At 47.2% G+C, this 18,607-nt stretch overlaps 2 protein-coding genes and 1 long non-coding RNA gene across 3 annotated transcripts in view; 2 read left to right on the forward strand and 1 right to left on the reverse strand.

Annotated features, from left to right (window-relative positions):
- The window catches only part of TMC3 (transmembrane channel like 3), a 35,032-nt gene extending 33,617 nt beyond the window's left edge, over positions 1 to 1,415 (forward strand). Inside the window, exon 23 of the mRNA XM_083586290.1 lies at positions 498 to 1,415. Coding sequence (XP_083442416.1) covers positions 498 to 1,359 — 862 coding nt within the window. The 3' untranslated portion in view covers positions 1,360 to 1,415. The remainder of the gene's footprint in view (positions 1 to 497) is intronic.
- Positions 1,359 to 6,930, reverse strand: LOC310749782. Its single transcript, XR_014541778.1, has 3 exons — positions 6,721 to 6,930; positions 1,948 to 3,209; positions 1,359 to 1,457 (listed from the first exon to the last, which is right to left on the reverse strand). It is a non-coding gene; the product is annotated as an uncharacterized lncRNA (long non-coding RNA).
- Positions 6,931 to 7,182: 252 nt separating this feature from the next.
- On the forward strand, positions 7,183 to 17,149 carry STARD5 (StAR related lipid transfer domain containing 5). The gene is made up of 6 exons (XM_083587068.1): positions 7,183 to 7,475; positions 10,952 to 11,001; positions 12,142 to 12,274; positions 12,727 to 12,844; positions 15,394 to 15,487; positions 16,977 to 17,149. Exons 1-6 carry the CDS (start codon positions 7,386 to 7,388, stop codon positions 17,122 to 17,124), a joined length of 633 nt encoding a protein of 210 aa, XP_083443194.1. The 5' UTR covers positions 7,183 to 7,385; the 3' UTR covers positions 17,125 to 17,149.
- The last annotated feature ends 1,458 nt before the right edge of the window (positions 17,150 to 18,607 follow it).

The raw sequence follows: 18,607 nt of genomic DNA on the forward strand, positions 1-18,607 counted from the left end.
GCATTATTGGGTTGTTGTTTTAATTTTTATTATATATTTTGTTGTTTTATATTTTGATTTTGTTCTGTGAACCAGGCAGTATATAAATTCAATAAATAATAATAATCCACACTTCCGCTTGTGCCATGCCTAGAAAGCATGGTTCTGAGCAGTTATCACTCATTTCCTTTTTTAAATATATATATAATTTTTTATTAGTTTTTTTAACATATCATTTTCAACAGTAATTAAACATACTTTTACATCTTATTCAAATTTTTGACTTCCATCAATCCTGTCTGACAGGAGTTATTGCTCATTTCCAGGGGAAAATCCGTTTTTTAGATAGACCGGAACAAATGGCAATCCAGGCAAAACCCAAATAGTTGGCCCCAATTGAGCGCTAAAGAGCTATTTTCCCCAGGGAGGAAAGCAGGAGGAGCAGTGGAAGTGTGGATAAGCCCTAAATTAATCTGCCTTCTCTCACACACACTTTCTCTCTTTCTCTGTATCTGTAGATACCCCAGTGCTGCCCATGGAAGTGCAAGCGACCTCTGCAAAGCCAAGGCTTACACCCCTGTGAAGTACAAGAAGCGCCTAGAAGATGTTCACTCAGAACCTCTGTTCAGGAAGAGCCTCCGACAAGCCAACCCCGAGGCTCGCGGCGCTGGGGGCACCCCTGCTTTTGTGGGCCGCAGGTCTCACACGGCCAGGTACTTCCTTGTCAACGAGCACGAACCCCGGAAAAAGCTCCTCCGCTCCACCACGCGGCTGCCGAGGAATTTCCGAATGGACGAGTCGGGGGACATTGTGGAGCTGTATCCGAGAAACATCCGGAGGTACATGGTTCGGACGCCACACAGGGCCTACTCCCCTCATTTCAGCGAAGAGGAGGAAGAAGAGGAGTTGAGGAGAGCTCTGGCCAATAGATCCCACCGCCCACGGTCGCTCTCCGATCTCCGAGCAGCCCCCCGCTTCTACATTGGGGAGTGTGCTGACAGCCAGATCCTTAGTAGCAAGGCGCTGGCGAAGATGCACTACAAATCTTGGGAGGATGGCTTTGGGCTCACGTTTGGCAGGCCTGCTCACGCCCACCGGAAGATTCACCTGAAGAACATTGAGCTGGACCCGCGCTACCCGGAGCAGCACCCGAAGGCGAAATCCAAACACAAGCCCGAGCCGTCCCCCACAGAGTCTGACTCCATCTCTGTCGAGTCGAGCAGTGACCAGCCAACTAGCGGCAACGACCAATACATCCAAGTCATCCACAGCAAAGACAAGTACCTGAAACCTGGAGCAACGTTAACCAGGAAGAAATCCAAGACTGGTGCTGACTTGAACATGGCCGAGGCTAATGAACTGATATGCTCAAATGTTTAGTGGGGAAGGACGAAGCTGCTTCATTCGAGAGCAGAGGTTCCTAAACTTATTTGGCCTACAACACCCCCCCCCTTTCAGAAAAGAAAATGCAGTGGTACCTCGGTTTTCATCACCTTGCCAACAAAGGTCCGTATAGTTAAAGCCATGGTTTTCCCGGTAGTGATGCATGGAAGTGAGAGCTGGACCATAAAGAAGGCTGATCGCCGAAGAATTGATGCTTTTGAATTATGGTGCTGGAGTAGACCCTTGAGAGTCCCATGGACTGCAAGAAGATCAAACCTATCCATTCTTTAAGGATATCAGCCCTGAGTGCTCACTGGAAGGACAGATCGTGAAGCTGAGGCTCCAATACTTTGGCCACCTCATGAGAAGAGAAGACTCCCTGGAAAAGACCCTGATGTTGGGAAAGATGGAGGGCACAAAGAGAAGGGGACGACAGAGGATGAGATGGTTGGACAGTGTTCTCGAAGCTACCAGCATGAGTTTGACCAAACTGCGGGAGGCAGTGGAAGACAGGAGTGCCTGGCGTGCTCTGGTCCATGGGGTCACGAAGAGTCGGACACGACTAAACGACTAAACAACAGCAACCTCAGTTTTCGAATGTAATCCATTCCAGAAGACCGTTCGACTTCTGAAACGTTCAAAAACCGAGGCACAAAGGGCGGTCTCCCAATTCAATAGAGAAAATTGTGAAAAACAACAGATACATACAGCAGAAGCCGTTTGACTTCTGAGGTGCATTAGAAAACAAAAGCATTTACTTCCAAGTTTTTGGCTTTCAAAAACCAAAACGTTCGGCAACGGAGACATCCGAAAACTGAGGTACCGCTGTACTCTGTGTCTCCCCCCTGCAGGAAAGGTTTTTCAAAACTAGACGAAGGGTAGGGTAGGCCACGGGATTAAAAACCCATGGGGTGGACCAGAGTCTGATCTGCCCCAGGGGTGGTGCCCCAGCCCACCTGCCATTGGCCAAATAGGCAGGCAAGCTGAGATCCACTTTCCAGGCTTGGGGAACCACAGCTCCTATCAACCCAACTGGCCGTGCTGGTTGGGGCTGATAGCAGCTGGGGTCCAGCCATACCCTGAGTGCCACATGGTACACATCCCTGCTATAAAAAATGTTTTGAAGCAAAGAGGCGATTGCATTGTACTTGGAGCAGATACCAATCAGTCCTTATACTGAGCAAGATTCTCTATATTCAATCATTTGTGGCTGAACTGTTACTGTGAAATGATATTGCAGCAGTAGAGAAAGGCATTTAAAAGCACTCAAAAGAAACGTACAGAAACCATCGTGTGAAGCTTATTCCACCCTCTCATGAATCTTGGTGTAGTATATTCACATGTAAGCCACAATGCATTCAAAAGGACATATTCCTAGGTTAATTGTGTATAAGAACACAATGGGAAGTATTGTATTCTGCGTCATTGCCAGAAGGTGGCGCTGCTGAGTTGCTCTCTGTTATGCTTGGGTACCACCTATGGCTGGATGATAGTACTACATTTTCCAGTTCAGCAGTTGCCATGTGACACAGGTAGCCCAATAGGGTTCCACCTGGCTGTATAAAATCACTCGGATTGGCTCCTCCTTGCTCTGAGTTTGTATGACAACCGCTTTCAGATTGCAAACCTACTTAGCACCTCATTGCCTGTTCTGCCTCCAGATCAACAGTGCACTTTCTAACTCTGTACAATACAGTGCTCATCACTGGCATTAAATAAAATATTAAAAGCAGTAGTTGAACATAGTTGAAAACTCACGTCTGGTCAACTCCCTTCTTAACATCAGTGTTTAGTATCTGCTTTGCTTCAGTTTTGCACAGTGCCCGTTTCCAATATAATGACTAAGGCTGCAATATTATAAATCAGTTTGAAGTTTAATTGTTCTAAGAGGTGAGGACAAATCTCACTGACAGAGCAAAATATATTGGGCTGACCCTAACACAGAGGAGGTGAGAGGCTGGACTCATATGTTTACACACAGTAGCAGTGAAACTGGTTCTTCCACATTTTATGGAAGGTGGAGGCAAAAACAGATTGCAAGATTGGTCTGTAAACCCTGCCTCCTTATTTTATTAGTGACGTACTCCACAAGGGTGACTTTATAGTGAAGCAAAAAGTCTGGTGGCACCTTGGAAACTACAGTGGTACCTTGTTCTCAGACTTAATCTGTTCCAGAAGTCTCTTCCAAAACCAAAGTGTTCCAAAACCAAGGTGCGCTTTACCATAGAAAGTAATGCCAAACAGATTAATCTGTTCCAGACTTTTAAGAACAACCCATAAAAAAGCAATTTAACATGAATTTTACTATCTAACGAGACCATTGATCCATAAAATGAAAGCAATAAACAATGTACTGCAGTCACACAATCAATCAATCAGTAGCCTAACTGGGTCCCACACAGTTACAAAAAAAAAAAGAGCCGTAAAAACAAAAATGTAAAATAAATAGCAAAAACAGACAGATGGAGGTGTGGCATTAAAAACGGAAGTGTAGCACTCAAAACGGAGTACATTCAGCTTCCAAAAAAAGTTACTTCCGGGTTTGCAGTGTTTGGGTTCCAAGTCGTCTGAGTACCAAGGCGTTTGAGAACCAAGATACCACTGTACAAATTATTATAGTCCATCTTTCCTCCATGGAGCTTAAGAACTCTGACCCTTCCCCATTTTGCATTCGCAATCTGCTTAAACCAAACCAAACCTTCAGTTCATCTGCCTCATCGGTCTTCGGCTGGAGACCAGGAGAATGCAGTACCGGGCCACAACCTCGTTTAAGCTGGGCCACCATGGCAGCACTACCATCATACAGATATATCATGGAAATGATGGTCCTTGAGTCTGAAAAGGCTGAAGATTATTGATTTAGCTTGATATTGTCAAGAGCAGGGTTTCCCAAACATGGGTCTCCAACTGCTTTTGGACTGCAACTCCCATCACCCTAGCTATCAGGACCAGTGGTCAGGGATGATGGGAATTGTAGCCCCAAAGCAGCTGGAGACCCAGGTTTGGGAAACCCTGGTCTACAGCAACTGGCAGTGGCTCTTTGGGGTTTCAGACAGATGCCTTCCCCAGCCATATCTGCAGATGCCTGGAAGTGGGGAGGGTGAGGCTTCTTGCTATATGAGAAGATTGGCAATGAAAGAGAGAGGCGTGTTAAATAGGGCATAAGTGAAAACAAGATCCAGTCGAAAGTGTAAAGGGTTCAACCGGAGTGGGCATAACCCTCTCCCAGCTGGTAATGAGCTGGCAAAGCAAGATTTGTAGCAGGCACGAACAGAGGGCACATTTACTTTCTACAGTGAGCTAGCCACACCCAGTCTCTGTTGAGCCCAAATCTGATAGTGTCAAATTACACATGAATTCCAGATCAACAGATTGGAAGCGTCCCTTTGCCACAGGCAATATATGCCATTGCGTGCTAGCAATGACCGCTCCCCACATCAAATGGGAGGTGCCTTTTGCATGGTCGTGTGCAGACCCCCAAATCCCAGTGCGCCCCTGGTAGTTCGGGCTGGCTTCATCCTGCCCAGGCTGGATACCTGGAGGTCTCTGCCTACCTCAGCCAATCGCCCAATCCCACCTAGGGAGGCATTGCCAGGGGATCGGCCAGGTAAGGGGAGGAACTGCCCTGCCCACACAACAGAAGGTGAATCTTACCTGTGAAGTGTCAGTTGGCTCCAGAGCTTCTCCCACCCTGCCCTCCTTCAGTTAAGTCTTCTTTTGCAGAGTAACCTCTGCTCCACAGGTACACAGGCACTGCTACGTCAGAGTCACTGTTGAAGGGCCAGAAAGGAATTTTCCTGCTTTGGCAGGTTTTGCCTTTCCCATAGCAAAACGTCACAACTTTGGCAGTTTCAGGCCTTGGGTGGAATCCTTTAGTCTATCTTCCTAAATGGGGGGAGGTGTGAAGCGGTGACCCACACCCCCCTTGCGGCGGTGATACCAGGGTTCCCTGTTAAAGGGGTCTTGAGGGGAGGCATTGGCCATACACCGAGAGGTTGTCATTGCTCTCCCCTCCAACAGTGGCAAAACGGGGGGGTGGGCTCTCTGCTTGAACATATGTTCTCCAGAGCCAGCCCAATCCCCACACATTCTGGATAACCCTGATGTCTCCCAGATCCCCGTCTGGGGACCGGGAAGGATAAACGCCCAATGCCTGAGCCAAGGTCTCCCTACATCTGAAACTTAATAAAGTTGTGGCCAATTTAGCACGTTCTCTTGAGTCATTATTCCGCTCGGGGGTCGCCAGGGGCTGGGGGGGCTCCGCCTGTCCACACAATTGCCATTCTGTTACAGCTGGTGAAACTGGACTCTCAGGCAGTGGCGTAGCGTGGGTTGTCAGCACCCGGGGCAAGGCAAGTAATTTGCGCCCCCTAACCCGTGGATTTGCGCCCCCTAACCCGTGGATTTGCCCTAACCCCAGATGTTGCGCCCGGTGCGGCCGCCCCCCCCTGCACCCCCCACGCTACGCCACTGCTCTCAGGAGGATTAGTGGAAACAAATTGGACATGGCTGTGGCACATCTCTCTCCTGCAGTTGGGTCTTCGGGTCTTATTTTCTTATCTTCGGGTCTTATTTTTCAGTAATACTTTCACACCCTTTCCTGTCCCATCTGCCGCTCAGTTGTCATGATCATCATGCAGAAGGCCCTGCGTTCAGTCCCTGGCATCTCCAGGATCAAGTGATGGCAAAGCCTAAACCTTTGGAGAGGCCACTGCCAGTCCCAGCAGACAGTACCGAACCAGATGGGACAAACTGTAGGCAGCTTCCTATCTATAGAGCACAGGGATTGCTGGGCTGCATCACCCACCAGACTTAGTCAGCATGACCAATGGTCAGGGAAGATGCAGGATTTATGTTGTGGGGTGGAGGCCTTTTGGAGGGGGCAGAAATGAGCTATCTGTGACTCAATTGGTCAGTTAGCTAAGAACTTTTATTTACTTGATTGGGGGGGCAGCTGCCCCCCTGAACCCACCCATGGGATAATGGGAGTTGTGGTCCACCATCAATAATAGGATACCACATTGGCTACTTCAGTATAACTTTTTTAAAAAATGGAGAACACACTACTAGCAGAGGTAGAAAGAGGAAAAACATCAGGTGCTTGAAATAAGATTTATTCCAGGCCTGGCTTATTTTGGAATAAATCCTTCACGTTTTTAGCCCAAGGAAGGATTTGTTTCAAAAAAAACACATGGGGACTGGAATATATCTTATTTCAAACACGTGGAGCACCCTCCCCTTTTTTCTTTTCTTTTCTTACCTGCATAAGTGCCAGCTGAGAATAAACGCTTCATGCATTTTGCAGAGTTGCCTGTATCCAACAAAAGCTCATACATACTACAGTAATGTCTTGCTTACCCTTTAAGTTGCTACCCGATGCTTTGCTGATTGTTCTTGTTAATGCTTTCTGGAACTCTGCCAGTAATGCGACTGGAAACTGAATTGTGAAAGGTTCCTGGGCGCACGGCCTCTAATTTTATAGTACCAACTTTTATTCCCGCTTCAATTAAAATGTACTGGGTGTTCCCATATATAGGACACTCCCTTGGCGAAGTGCCCCTTATTTTTGAAATTTTACCTCGGCAACCCATTGACGGAGGGGAGCTAAGGTTGCGTGCTGCTTTAATTTCCTCATGGATGGATGAAAGGCATGCGCCGCCTTCTCCTTTAAAAGCGCGGCGCGGGGAGGGGGCAGCGGGAGACTGGCAGCCAGCCACCCTGCCTCTCCCACCCGATTCAGCAAGCGATGGGACGCAACAAACCTCTTCCCTCCTCCTCCGTTTACACGGGAACCGTCGCTCCGCTCCGGGCCATTGATCCGCCCACGTGCGCAAGCGGCGCTCCCTGGGACAAGCCGAGGAGAGCGGCCCCGGCGCCGCGATGCTGCCTCCAGGCGGGGGCGCTTCCACGCGGAGGCTCGGCCCCTTTTCTGGGCCGGCCTGGGCAGCTCTGTTCCCCCGCTTCCGAGCTTCTGGGCCAGCAGCCGGCAGCGCCAGAGCCATTTTGCCCTCCTGCTCGGCGACATGGACTACCGGGAGGCCGCCAGCTGGGCTGCGGAGCGCATGCAGAGCTATCGCAAAGACTGCAGCGGATGGCGCAGCTGCAAGCGCACGGTGAGGACCGCGCGGCGCGCTTGGAGAGGTTGCCCCCCTTCTCACCGCTGCAGCCTGGCTGAGAGGGGGTAAAATCCTGGTGATTCTCCTTTTGAAGCAGAGGTTGGATGGCCATCTGTCATGGATGCCTTAGTTGATATTCCTGCATTGCGCGCGCAGGGGAAGGGGGGGTTAGACTAGATGACTCTCGGGGTCCCTTCCACTCTACAATAATATGATCGTACCGCTTATGGACGGGGAGATGCGCCTAGCTTGTTCGTCCTGAGTCCTGGGAGAGCCGCTGCCGGTCCGGCCGGCAGGTGGAAAAAGAAGCTGGCCCGGGATGTGGTTGGTGGCTTCCCCCGTGCGTGCATTTAATGCGCAGCAGCGCAGGGACGCGAAATGCCAGCAAGCTGCTTCTTCTAAGGGTCCCTCTATCCATCCCTGTTAGTCTGTTTTGGCAACAGCAGAAGTAATTGGTGACAAAAGGTTCTTTCCGAGGCCAAGAGACGCTTTGCTGTAGCTGCTGAATGTGTGTTGAGAAGGCATCTGTTCTGGCTTGAGTCCCCCGGGACCTTACAGCGTGGGGTGGGCGCACGGGTTATTTATTGGAAAGGAGGAACAGTAGTAACTCAATATATAAAATCGTGTCTGGCATTGGAGAAAGTGGAGAGGGAAAAGTCTCCTCTCTCCTAAGGCTGGAAGTACAGTGGTACCTCGGGTTAAGAACTTAATTTGTTCCGGAGGTCCGTTCTTAACCTGAAACTGTTCTTAACCTGAAGCACCACTTTAGCTAATGGGGCCTCCCGCTGCCACCGCGCCGCCGGAGCACGATTTCTGTTCTCATCCTGAAGCAAAGTTCTTAACCCGAGGTACTATTTCTGGGCGAGCGGAGTCTGTAACCTGAAGCATCTGTAACCTGAAGTGTCTGTAACCCGAGGTAGCACTGTATTGGACATAAGACAGAGCTGAATGCTAGAAGATAAAGAGAGAGCAATTCACCCAGAGCACAGTTAAATCTGTGGAACTCGCTGCCACAAGAGGCAGCGGTGGCTTTCAGATAGGGTTGAGCAGGTTCGTGAATGATCTGAAAAGGAAACCTTGGAGAGAAAATGGGGGACAATGCGTTATTTGGAAGGGGCGAGAGAGGGCATGAACCTCTTCCAAGTGAAGAGGGGCTTGTAATTCCCCCCCCCGCACGCCTTGACCCCTGCATCTCTGAAATGTTGGAGGGAATTCATTCAGTTCCCTCTCCCCTTGAATGCTCTTTGGTGTCTGTTCCTGCCGCGAACAAGCAAGCAATGTGACACTCATTGTTTAGCCTGGAGGAGGGGGGGAAGGGGGAGGCATCAGCAGGTCTCATTGGTGCATCTGAGGACATGCTACAGTGTGATGTTGCCAGCTGGGAGGAGACAATGTGGTTCCAAGGAAGCTGCAGCCGCCAAACTTGTTTTCAGTAGTGCAGTGGTACCTCTGGTTACAGACGCTTCAGGTTACAGACGCTTCAGGTTAGACTCCGCTGACCCAGAAATAGTACCTCGGGTTAAGAACTTTGCTTCAGGATAAGAACAGAAATCGTGCTCCGGCGGCGCAGCGGCAGCGGGAGGCCCCATTAGCTAAAGTGGTGCTTCAGGTTAAGAACAGTTTCAGGTTACAAACAGACCTCCGGAGCGAATTAAGTTCTTAACCCAAGGTACCACTGTACTTTAAATTGTAAAACAGACAATTCAATAAAAATTATATACAAACGTTCTCCAAAATCCACAAGAGACGGTGGAAGAAGACTGGAAGAAGTTTAAGGAATATTTGAAAAAATATGTTAATGTTTAAACTTTAGAATAGCTTTGGAAGTGGATATAGGCTGTAGGGTTAGACGTAGAAGATAGGGTATTTTAAAATAGTATTATTTGTAAGCGATAAAATGTGAAGTTATTTTAAGTATGATAAAGATGGTTAGAAATTATGATATATGTACGGTAAACAGCTAAAGATGAAGTAAAATGAAAATCAGATAGGTGGGACTTGGGGAAGCCAACTTAACAATGTTTAGAAAAATAAGGATATGACAAGAATTTGTTCGTATTGTTTGTCTTTTCTGTCTTTGTTTTTTATTTGTGTTATAAAATGAATAACAAAAATTTGCAGGGGAAACCAAAATGCACATGTATCCTGTGTTTTGTTTTAAGATATCACTGTTGGTGTGTATTTCTCAAACTAGCTTCTTCCTGATCGGGCTCTTTAAGGCGTTCCTCATTTGTCTCTTGTGTGAACACCTTGGCATGGTGTAAAGGCACCCCTGTCTTGTCCCTGCCCCCTGGTGCATACACAGGCAGAAATGAACAGCTTCACTGCACCCATAGATATTGGGAGAAGCCGGCTCTGTTCCTGATGATGCTCTGTAGAACATCCGCTGTAGAAAGCCCCAGGTTCCATTTGCAGTATTGCCAGTCAGTGTAGACAATATTGAGAAAGATGGACCCAATGGTCTGACTTTGAATAAGGCAGTTTCGTATGTTTATAGACAGGCTGGTCTAGTCTATGAACATTGATGCCACACTAAATGTGTTAGCCTTTGAAGTGCTGCAGACCTCTTTTTTCCGAAAGGTACCCTATTTGAATAGGGACGTGGGTAGCTCTGTGGGTTAAACCACAGAGCCTAGGACTTGCCAATCAGAAGGTCAGCTGTTCGAATCCCCGCGATGGGGTGAGCTCCCGTTGCTTGGTCCCTGCTCCTGCCAACCTATCAGTTCGAAAGCACGTCAAAGAGCAAGTAGATAAATAGGTACCGCTCTGGCGGGAAGGTAAACGCCATTTCTGTGCGCTGCTCTGGTTTGCCAGAAGTGGCTTCGTCATGCTGGCCACATGACCCGGAAGCTGTACGCCGGCTCCCTTGGCCAATAAAGTGAGATGAGCCCCACAACCCCAGAGTCGGTCATGACTGGACCTAATGGTCAGGGGTCCCTTTACCTTTACCTTTACCTTACCCTATTTAAATGCTGGTCCTTGGCATTATTCCCCTGAAACAAATAAACAAGACTTCCAAATATGAGTGGTGCATTTACTGGTGCATTTGAATCCTACATTGCCGTCAAGGAGAAGAAGGCAACTTGGATCGTATCCTAATCATTTGTCTTCTCAACAAACCTGTAAGATGTAAGACAGAGAGTTGGTGACTGTCACAAGATAACCCAGTGAATTTCAGACCTGCATTTCCCTGAATTTAATCCAGCGTTCTAATTAATTCAGCTCACTGGTTTAAGCCATACACTCTGTCTCAAGCATGTTTCCCTACCTGCAATATAAGAGGATATTCATTCTAACTATCTTACAGGACCCTGTGGAAAATACTGAGATAATACTGAGAGAGCTTGAAATACTTCTAAAGTGCTATATAATTGCTGAGGTTTTTTTTAAAAAAAGTTTTTTTTTAAATAATCTCAATTGACACAGTTATAGTGTAGGAGTGGATTTTGACTGATTTAATTTAATTTTTCTAGAATGAAGTTTCAATATCTTGGAGACCATCAACTGAGTTTCATGGAAACATGTAAGTAAAGTTGTACACACATACACCCAAAATGAGCATATTTATTTAGGAGGTAAATTACTTGGGGAATAAGGTAAATCCCACCACTTTGGTCACATCTGCAGTACAATCCTATATATTCTATGAACCATCCTGAGATCTTTTGATGAAGGGCAGTATCTATATTTAATAAATAATAAATAAATAAAAATATATGTCTGTTCAGAAATAAGTTCCACTGGGGCCTATTTCCAAATAACTCGAGTATAGGATTGAACGGGCAGTTTCCATTCAGTTTTTATACATCTGAGTTACATTCCGAGCACAATTCAAAGTGTTGGTGCTGACCTTTAAAGCCCTAAATGGCCTTGGCTCAGTAAACCTGAAGGAGCGTCTCCACCTCCGTTGTTCTGCCCAGACACTGAGGTCCAGCACTGAGGGCCTTCTGGCTGTTCCCTCACTGCAAGAAGTGAGGTTGCAGGGAACCAGGCAGAGGGCCTTTTTGGTAGTGGCACCCGCCCTGTGGAACGCCCTCCCATCCAGGAAATCTGACTCTTACAAGACATCTGAAGGCAGCCCTGTATAGGGAAGTTTTTAATGTTTGATCTTTTATCGTGTTTTTAATATTCTGTTGGGAGCAGATTTTCTCCCCAACCTCCCCACACAGCCTCCAACCAACTGGCAGACTAATTTTTAAAAATGCCTTCTACCAAGTGGACTATGGGAAGAAGAACAGGGTGACCTGTCACTCCCCACCCTACATCAACCCACTATGTGTGCATCCTGGTTGTGGGGAGACGCCCCTTTCTCCTCAACTAGCACGGAGACCGAGCGAGCTGGAGGAAAGAGGGATGGAGCAATCCCTCTTTCCTCCACCAGCCCATACCTGTATGAAATTTGTAGTCACCTGTAGGAGCAGGTGGATTGTTAAGTACAAGACCAAAGCAAAGTCATTGGCATGAATAATGCATTTCCAGTTCACATGGCATTTGATTTGAGTTTATTATGTGGATGGGAAATTGAAAAATCTTTAGTCTGGAATGGGATCCCATCATCTCTAGCACCAGAGGTCTGCCTACGGAGACCGAAATAAAATGAGGTCAATTTTTTAATTATTTGTTTATGTCTCTATGTCCCTTTTGTTCTTCCTTCCCCTGAAAGATACAAAGCGGAAGGGATTATGCCTGCAAAACCGGAGGATGTCTTTAAATGTTTGAAACCAGAGACGGGTGGACTTCGAGAAAAATGGGATCCAAACGTGAAGGAGATTGAAGTCGTTGAAGAGATTAGCGAAGTAAGTATAACACAGTTGGAATGTGGCAACTGGTAAAGTGCAGCTGCTACATTTTGGATCCATCTGCGCTTAACATTTAAAGTAGTCTCATTTCACTTTTAAACAGTCCCCCAAATCATGGGAAATGTAGCTTGTTAAGGGTGCTGAAAGGTGTTAGAGAACCTTATTCCCTTCACTGAGCTACATTTCCTATAGTGGTTTAACGATAAGTCCCTCTTCCCAGGGAACTCTGGGAACCGCAGCTTCCGTAGGGGAATCAGAGTCTCCTAACAACTCTTGGTGCCCTTAACAAACTACAACTCCCAGGATTCTCTGGGGGAAGCTATAACTGTTTAAAGGAGTATGATACTTCTTTAAATGTATGGTGCAGATGAAGGCCGGGATGGGGTACCTGCAGTAGATCAACAAATACGCCCCAATATTACATCATAACCCTGGTATGTGCTTTGTAGGATGTTTCCATAGTCAGAACTATCACACCGTCGGCTTTTATGAAGATCATCTCTCCGAGGGAGTTCATAGACGTCGTCCTGATTAAGCGGGATGAGGATGGAACCATCACATCTAATGGTAAGATGGCCAAAGCCTAAATATATTGGCCCCCAGAGGCTGGTGCCCATGTTAGTATGAGTACTCAATACCAGTGGTTGTGGGTATGGACTGGCAGCAACCTGAGGCAACCAGGAAATTCTCTTTCTGTGGTGCTTGACCTGTCATGCGCCATCACACACACACACACACACACACTCCCCATAGCTGTCAACCGTCCCTTATTTGACGGGAAACTCCCTTATCCCAGCGCCGTGTCCCGCTGCTATCCCTTATTGATGATGTCCCTTAAATTTCCTGGGTTTCAAAGGAAGCAGCTCCTCTCCCTCCCTCCCTGCCGGCCAGGGAGGAGGGAGGCTCCAACTGTGTTCCTTGGCTGCGTTGCTCACCCAATAAGGAGTCTAAGAATGACTGGGGGGTGGAGCTTGCATGCCTTGTGCCGATCAAATTGGCTGCGTTGCCTGGGGACTCGCCTTTGCTCAGCGCTTCCCAGCGGAGAGGTGACGGTGGTTTTCCTTGCTGCATCCCCTTTGCCGGGTTGCTGCGCTGTGGGACCCACCGCTTGAGGCTTCGTTTGGCTGGTGGCTGGGCTTTCGGCCTATGGCTCAGAGGGGCTCAGAAGTTAAACATACCTGTGCCCAGAAAATCCCTTATTTTGGCTGCTGATCCCTTATTTTCGAGGCTGCTGGTCCCTTATTTTTAAATCTGTAAGTTGACAGCTATGACACATACACACACCACTTCTTAGATGTTGCTGCCATCAAGCAATGGTCTCACATATGTGAACTGATGCTCTGAAAGCTAGTAGCCATTCAGTAACAGCACAGGTGAGAGACCCAACAGTCTCATACGTAGCACAGAATGCAACAACCTGAAAATTTCAGTTTTGATCCCCACCAGTAAAAAACCAAAAAAATCCTAGAAGCTGGCAACTAAGCAATTAACTGGCTATTTCAAATCAATATGATGCACATGCGTGCGCGCGCGCACACACACACACACTGGCCTACCCCCTGCTGCAAACTTTGTGCTTCTTGCCACCTAGAAAGCTACCTTGCATCAAATGAGACCATTGGTCCATTCTAGGGTGTGTACTTTTCTACACTGACAGTGGGAAATTATGGTGCTTGGGATGCATGCCAAGCAGATGCTCTACCAATGAGTGGACTTTCCCCTAAAAATAAAGTAAGACTCTAGTCCTCATGGATAAAGAAACATAAGGACACTGACAAACTGGAACGTGTCCAGAGGAGGGCAACCAAAATGGTCAAAGGCCTGGAAACGATGCCTTATGAGGAACGGCTAAGGGAGCTGGGAATGTTTAGCCTGGAGAAGAGGAGGTTGAGGGGTGATATGATAGCCATGTTCAAATATATAAAAGGATGTCACATAGAGGAGGGAGAAAGGATGTTTTCTGCTGCTCCAGAGAAGCGGACACGGAGCAATGGATCCAAACTACAAGAAAGAAGATTCCACCTAAACTTTAGGAAGAACTTCCTGACAGTAAGAGCTGTTCGACAGTGGAATTTGCTGCCAAGGCGTGTGGTGGAGTCTCCTTCTTTGGAGGTCTTTAAGCAGAGGCTTGAGAACCGTATGTCAGGAGTGCTCTGATTGTGTTTCCTGCTTGGCAGGGGGTTTGGACTCAATGGCCTTTGTGGTCTCTTCCAACTCTATGATTCTATGATTCTAAGAAGCTGCCTCATTCTGAGCGAGATATTGCATTATAATGTTGCACCTCACCCTGACCTTAAAAGTGTTCCACTCTGTTAGGTTTACAAGGAGTTGCTCGTGCACAAGCAGGGCAAACTTCTCCCTGGCTGGCTGCTAATGTAAACTTTATCTGTCTGGAGAGCCACTCACCCGTGGCCACCTCAATCGCTGGCAGAATCCGTGAGTGGGCATTTCTTAAACTTCTTCCAGCAAAGAAGCTCCTTGTCGCCCAGTCTCCGCCTTCCCTCTCTGTGCGAAAGCCTTCTGCGCAGAGAGGGCGTGGGCAGCGGAGGACCCCTTCCTTCCCCGCTTGTCCCAGGCAAGGAGTCGTGGGACCACCTCGCCACATCCGACTCCTGCACCCCCTCTCCACTGGAGCTGCGTTTATTCTCTTCCCCAGAAGAGGAGCTGCTTCACCTGATCCCTGTAGGCTCTCTATAATCCCTCTGGTTTTTGCTCTCTCCCTCCGGCACTGATGGCAGTTCCCTGACACACTCCTCTTGCTGTTTTATTACAGTTGTACCTTGGAAGTCAAACGGAATCCGTTTTGGAAGTCCGTTCTACTTCCAAAATGTTTGAAAACCAAATCGTGGCTTCTGCAGCCAATCAGAGCTCCTGCAGCCAATCAGAAGCCACAGACGCCCCATCAGACGTTCGGGTTCCGAAAGAATGTTTGCAAACTGGAACAATCGCTTCCGGGTTTGCGGCGTTCGGGAGCCAAAACATCCGAGTTCCAGGGTGTTGGGTTCCAAGGTACAACTGTATTTCTACTATTATTTTTAAATTGAAAAGGCTCTCTTTCCCCCAAAGCACTAAATGGACTTTATCTTGTGCATTATTTTCATATCTCTTCCTTGCAGCAACCAATGTGGAGCACCCGCTCTGCCAACTTCAACCAAGTTACGTGAGAGGCCTTAATTATCCCTGCGGCTGTTTCTGCATCCCGGCCCCAGGGTAAGATGGGTGGAAATGTTGTAGTATCACAAGCATGTACCTTGGTTCTCAAACTTAATCCGTTTGGGAAGTCTGTTCCAAAACCAAAGCATTCCAAAACCAAGGCACGCTTTCCCATAGAAAGTAATGCAAAATGGATTAATCCGTTCCAGACTTTTAAAAACAACCCCTAAAAGGGCAATTTAACATGAATTTTACTATCTAACGAAACCATTGATCTACAAAATGAAAGCAATAAACAATGTACTTCAGTCACACAATCAATCAATCAGTAGCTGAACTGGGTTCCACACAGTCACAAAAACAAAACAATAAAGCCACAAAAACGCAAAATAAATAGCAAAAACAGACAGACCTCAGTATAACAGTCAAAACAGAAGTGTGGCACTCAAACTGGAAGCATGACACTCAAAACGGAGCACGTTCGGCTTCCAAAAAAAGTTCACAAACCGGAACACTTCCGGGTTTGCAATGTTTGGGTTCCAAGTTGTTTGAGAACCAAGGTACCACTGTATATATCTATATGGTGCATGTTGTTGGGTTCTTGCTTTCGTTGAGTGGGAGGAGTTGTTGCAAAGTTTAGGCAAAGGTTTGCCCACCATCCCACTAGATGCTAAAGCCTCTAAAAGCCGATTTGATACAAGGAGACTGAATTTGCTGAGAAATGCAGTCAGCTTGCTGTGAGTAAAATGGCTGATTGCTCTGTGAGTAGCTTCTTCCTGGTTCATTTCTGCAAAGGCTTCTGGGAGGTTGGGGCCTTTGAAGCCAGAGTATCATAATGCCCTCTTATTTCCAATATATGCAGGCTTTGAGCACTGTCGCTGTATGGGGCTAAAACAGCACACACATTCCCAGAGTGGTTTAGCAATCAATCTCTCTTCCTAAGGAATTCTGGGAATTACAAGCAATTCTCTGTACCCTCAACAGGCCACAATCCCCAGGATTCTCTGAGGGAAGCCATTCCAGTTAAAATGGTATCATAATTAAAATGGTACCATAATTAAATTTATAATGCAACATGGGAGACATTGCCACATGTCCTGCTATTCTGATAATGGCCACATTAACATCATACAAAAGCACTGTGGTACCAATTTAAACAGGCATGGTTCCCCCCCCAAAGCATTCTGGGAGCTGTAGTTTTCAAAGGGTGCTGAGAGTTGTCAGGAGACTTCTGTTCCTCCCACAGAGCTACATTTTACAGAGTGATTTAACAACCAATCTCTCTTCACAGGGAACTCAGGGAATTACAACTATGTGAGAGGAATAGGGGCCTCCTAACAACTCTGAGCACCCTTAACGAACTACAGCTCCCAGAATTCTTTGGGGAAACCATGACTTCATGAAGTGGTACCATAGTGCTTCAAATATCGGGAACCTTGGGCCACATGGGTGGGACTACAGGAATGGGCTCTCCTGCATCTTTGGCTAAAACTGGTGATTTCTGCTGACTTATTTGGGGCTTTTTGGTTTGTTTCTCTCCCTACAGAGAGCCATGTAAGACGCAACTCCTCACTTTCTTTCAGACAGACCTAGGCGGCAACCTTCCTCAAACAGTTGTGGAGTCCTTCTTCCCAAGCAGCATGACCGGTTTTTACAGCAATCTGACCAAAGCAGTGTTGAAACTAGCGGCTTAAGCAATTAAAAACAAACAAACTCCAATTGCACATGTGTGCGCACAGAATTCTGCGATTGCCCTCTGCAAGTAATGTGGGGATGTGGGATTCAAAACTGTGGCAGCTTTGGGGCACGATTGAAACAAAGTTAAGCAATTGCAAATCCCCTTGGTTTTTAGTTGGGGAAGATTTTTAACAGATGCCTTGACATCAACTGGGCTTGCCTTACAGTACTTTGGTATAACCCTGGGCTGGTGGGTATTGAGAGTCCCAACAGCATTTGGGGTGGGGAGGAGACCACATTGGCTACCCCTGTCCTAGTTCTTTTGCCATTCCATAATAATTATGAACTGTGGTTTTCCAGTACAGCGAGGGACACCCTTTTGATTCCAGTTTTTTTAAAATCCTGGGCTGTCATGAATCCCATCCCACTTTAAAACACCTCTGAAATCCCTGAACATTTTTTTTGTGTGTGTGTTCTGGAGCTGCTACCACCTCTGCAGTGATGTCTTTGCTTGTCCAGATGTCTATACAGTGGTACCTCGGGTTACAGACGCTTCAGGTTACAGATGCTTCAGGTTACATACTCTGCTAACCTAAAAATAGTACCTCGGGTTAAGAACTTTGCTTCAGGATGAGAACAGAAATTGTGCTCCGGCGGTGTGGTGGCAGCGGGAGGCCCCATTAGCTAAAGTGGTACCTCAGGTTAAGAACAGTTTCAGGTTCAGAACGGACCTCCAGAACGAATTAAGTTCTTAACCTGAGGTACCACTGTATAGACTCAATGTCGTTCATTCTAATGATGCGTTTCCAATCCAAGCATCAAGGTGCTGCTTGCATGACAAGCAAAACATACTAGCAGGAAAAACTGTGGGCGGGGGTGGCTCTTGAAAGGAAACTATCTGCACACTTCTGCCCTAGGGTGAGAAGCACGTATCTTGTGATCACCTGCCTATAAAGCCAGCTGCAATCCAGGTCGATAAGATCTGGGTAGCCTAGCAGCCTGAAGCAGAATCCCGTGCGTGCTGCAATGCACACATGGAACTGTGGGAAAATATCCCTGCTCTCGTTTGCTTGACCAATGAAGGCAGCTCCACCCCATGGAGCTGAATGAAGAAGACCTTCTTCCCTTCCTCGTTTTTTGCGTTGTTGGGGTTTTTTAGATTGTAAGCCTTCAGGCAGGAACTGCCTTGTTTTTCATGGCTATGTGTGAGCAACTCTGGGAACCTCTGTACAAATGCTCTAAGTCAATAAACACACACACACACACTTGGATCTGGCGTTAGGTCTACAAGGCCTTACAGTTCGTGGACATCCTTAGCCATGCCACTGTAATCTTAGCACAAATTCTCCTTGGTGTGGATTTGCTCTTGTTCCCATTTACCAAACAGCATTCAGATAACAGTGTCTGTGGTGGTGGTGAGAGGATCACACAAAAACCCACCTCTGCTGATAGAAAGCCAATGTATCAGGGAGAAAAGTTCTGGCTTAGCCTTCTCTCTAA

Source organism: Podarcis filfolensis (assembly GCF_964270895.1).
Source record: "Podarcis filfolensis genome assembly, chromosome: 14".
Lineage (NCBI taxonomy): Eukaryota > Metazoa > Chordata > Lepidosauria > Squamata > Lacertidae > Podarcis > Podarcis filfolensis.

What these genes read in the sequence shown, in the direction of transcription:
- STARD5 (XM_083587068.1), top strand. Translation starts at nt 7,386, where the DNA reads ATGGACTACCGGGAGGCCGCCAGCTGGGCTGCGGAGCGCATGCAGAGC. An exon ending in GGCGCAGCTGCAAGCGCACG is followed by an intron (nt 7,476 to 10,951) that starts GTGAGGACCGCG and finishes TAATTTTTCTAG; the next exon opens with AATGAAGTTTCAATATCTTG. An exon ending in TTCTGCATCCCGGCCCCAGG is followed by an intron (nt 15,488 to 16,976) that starts GTAAGATGGGTG and finishes CTCTCCCTACAG; the next exon opens with AGAGCCATGTAAGACGCAAC.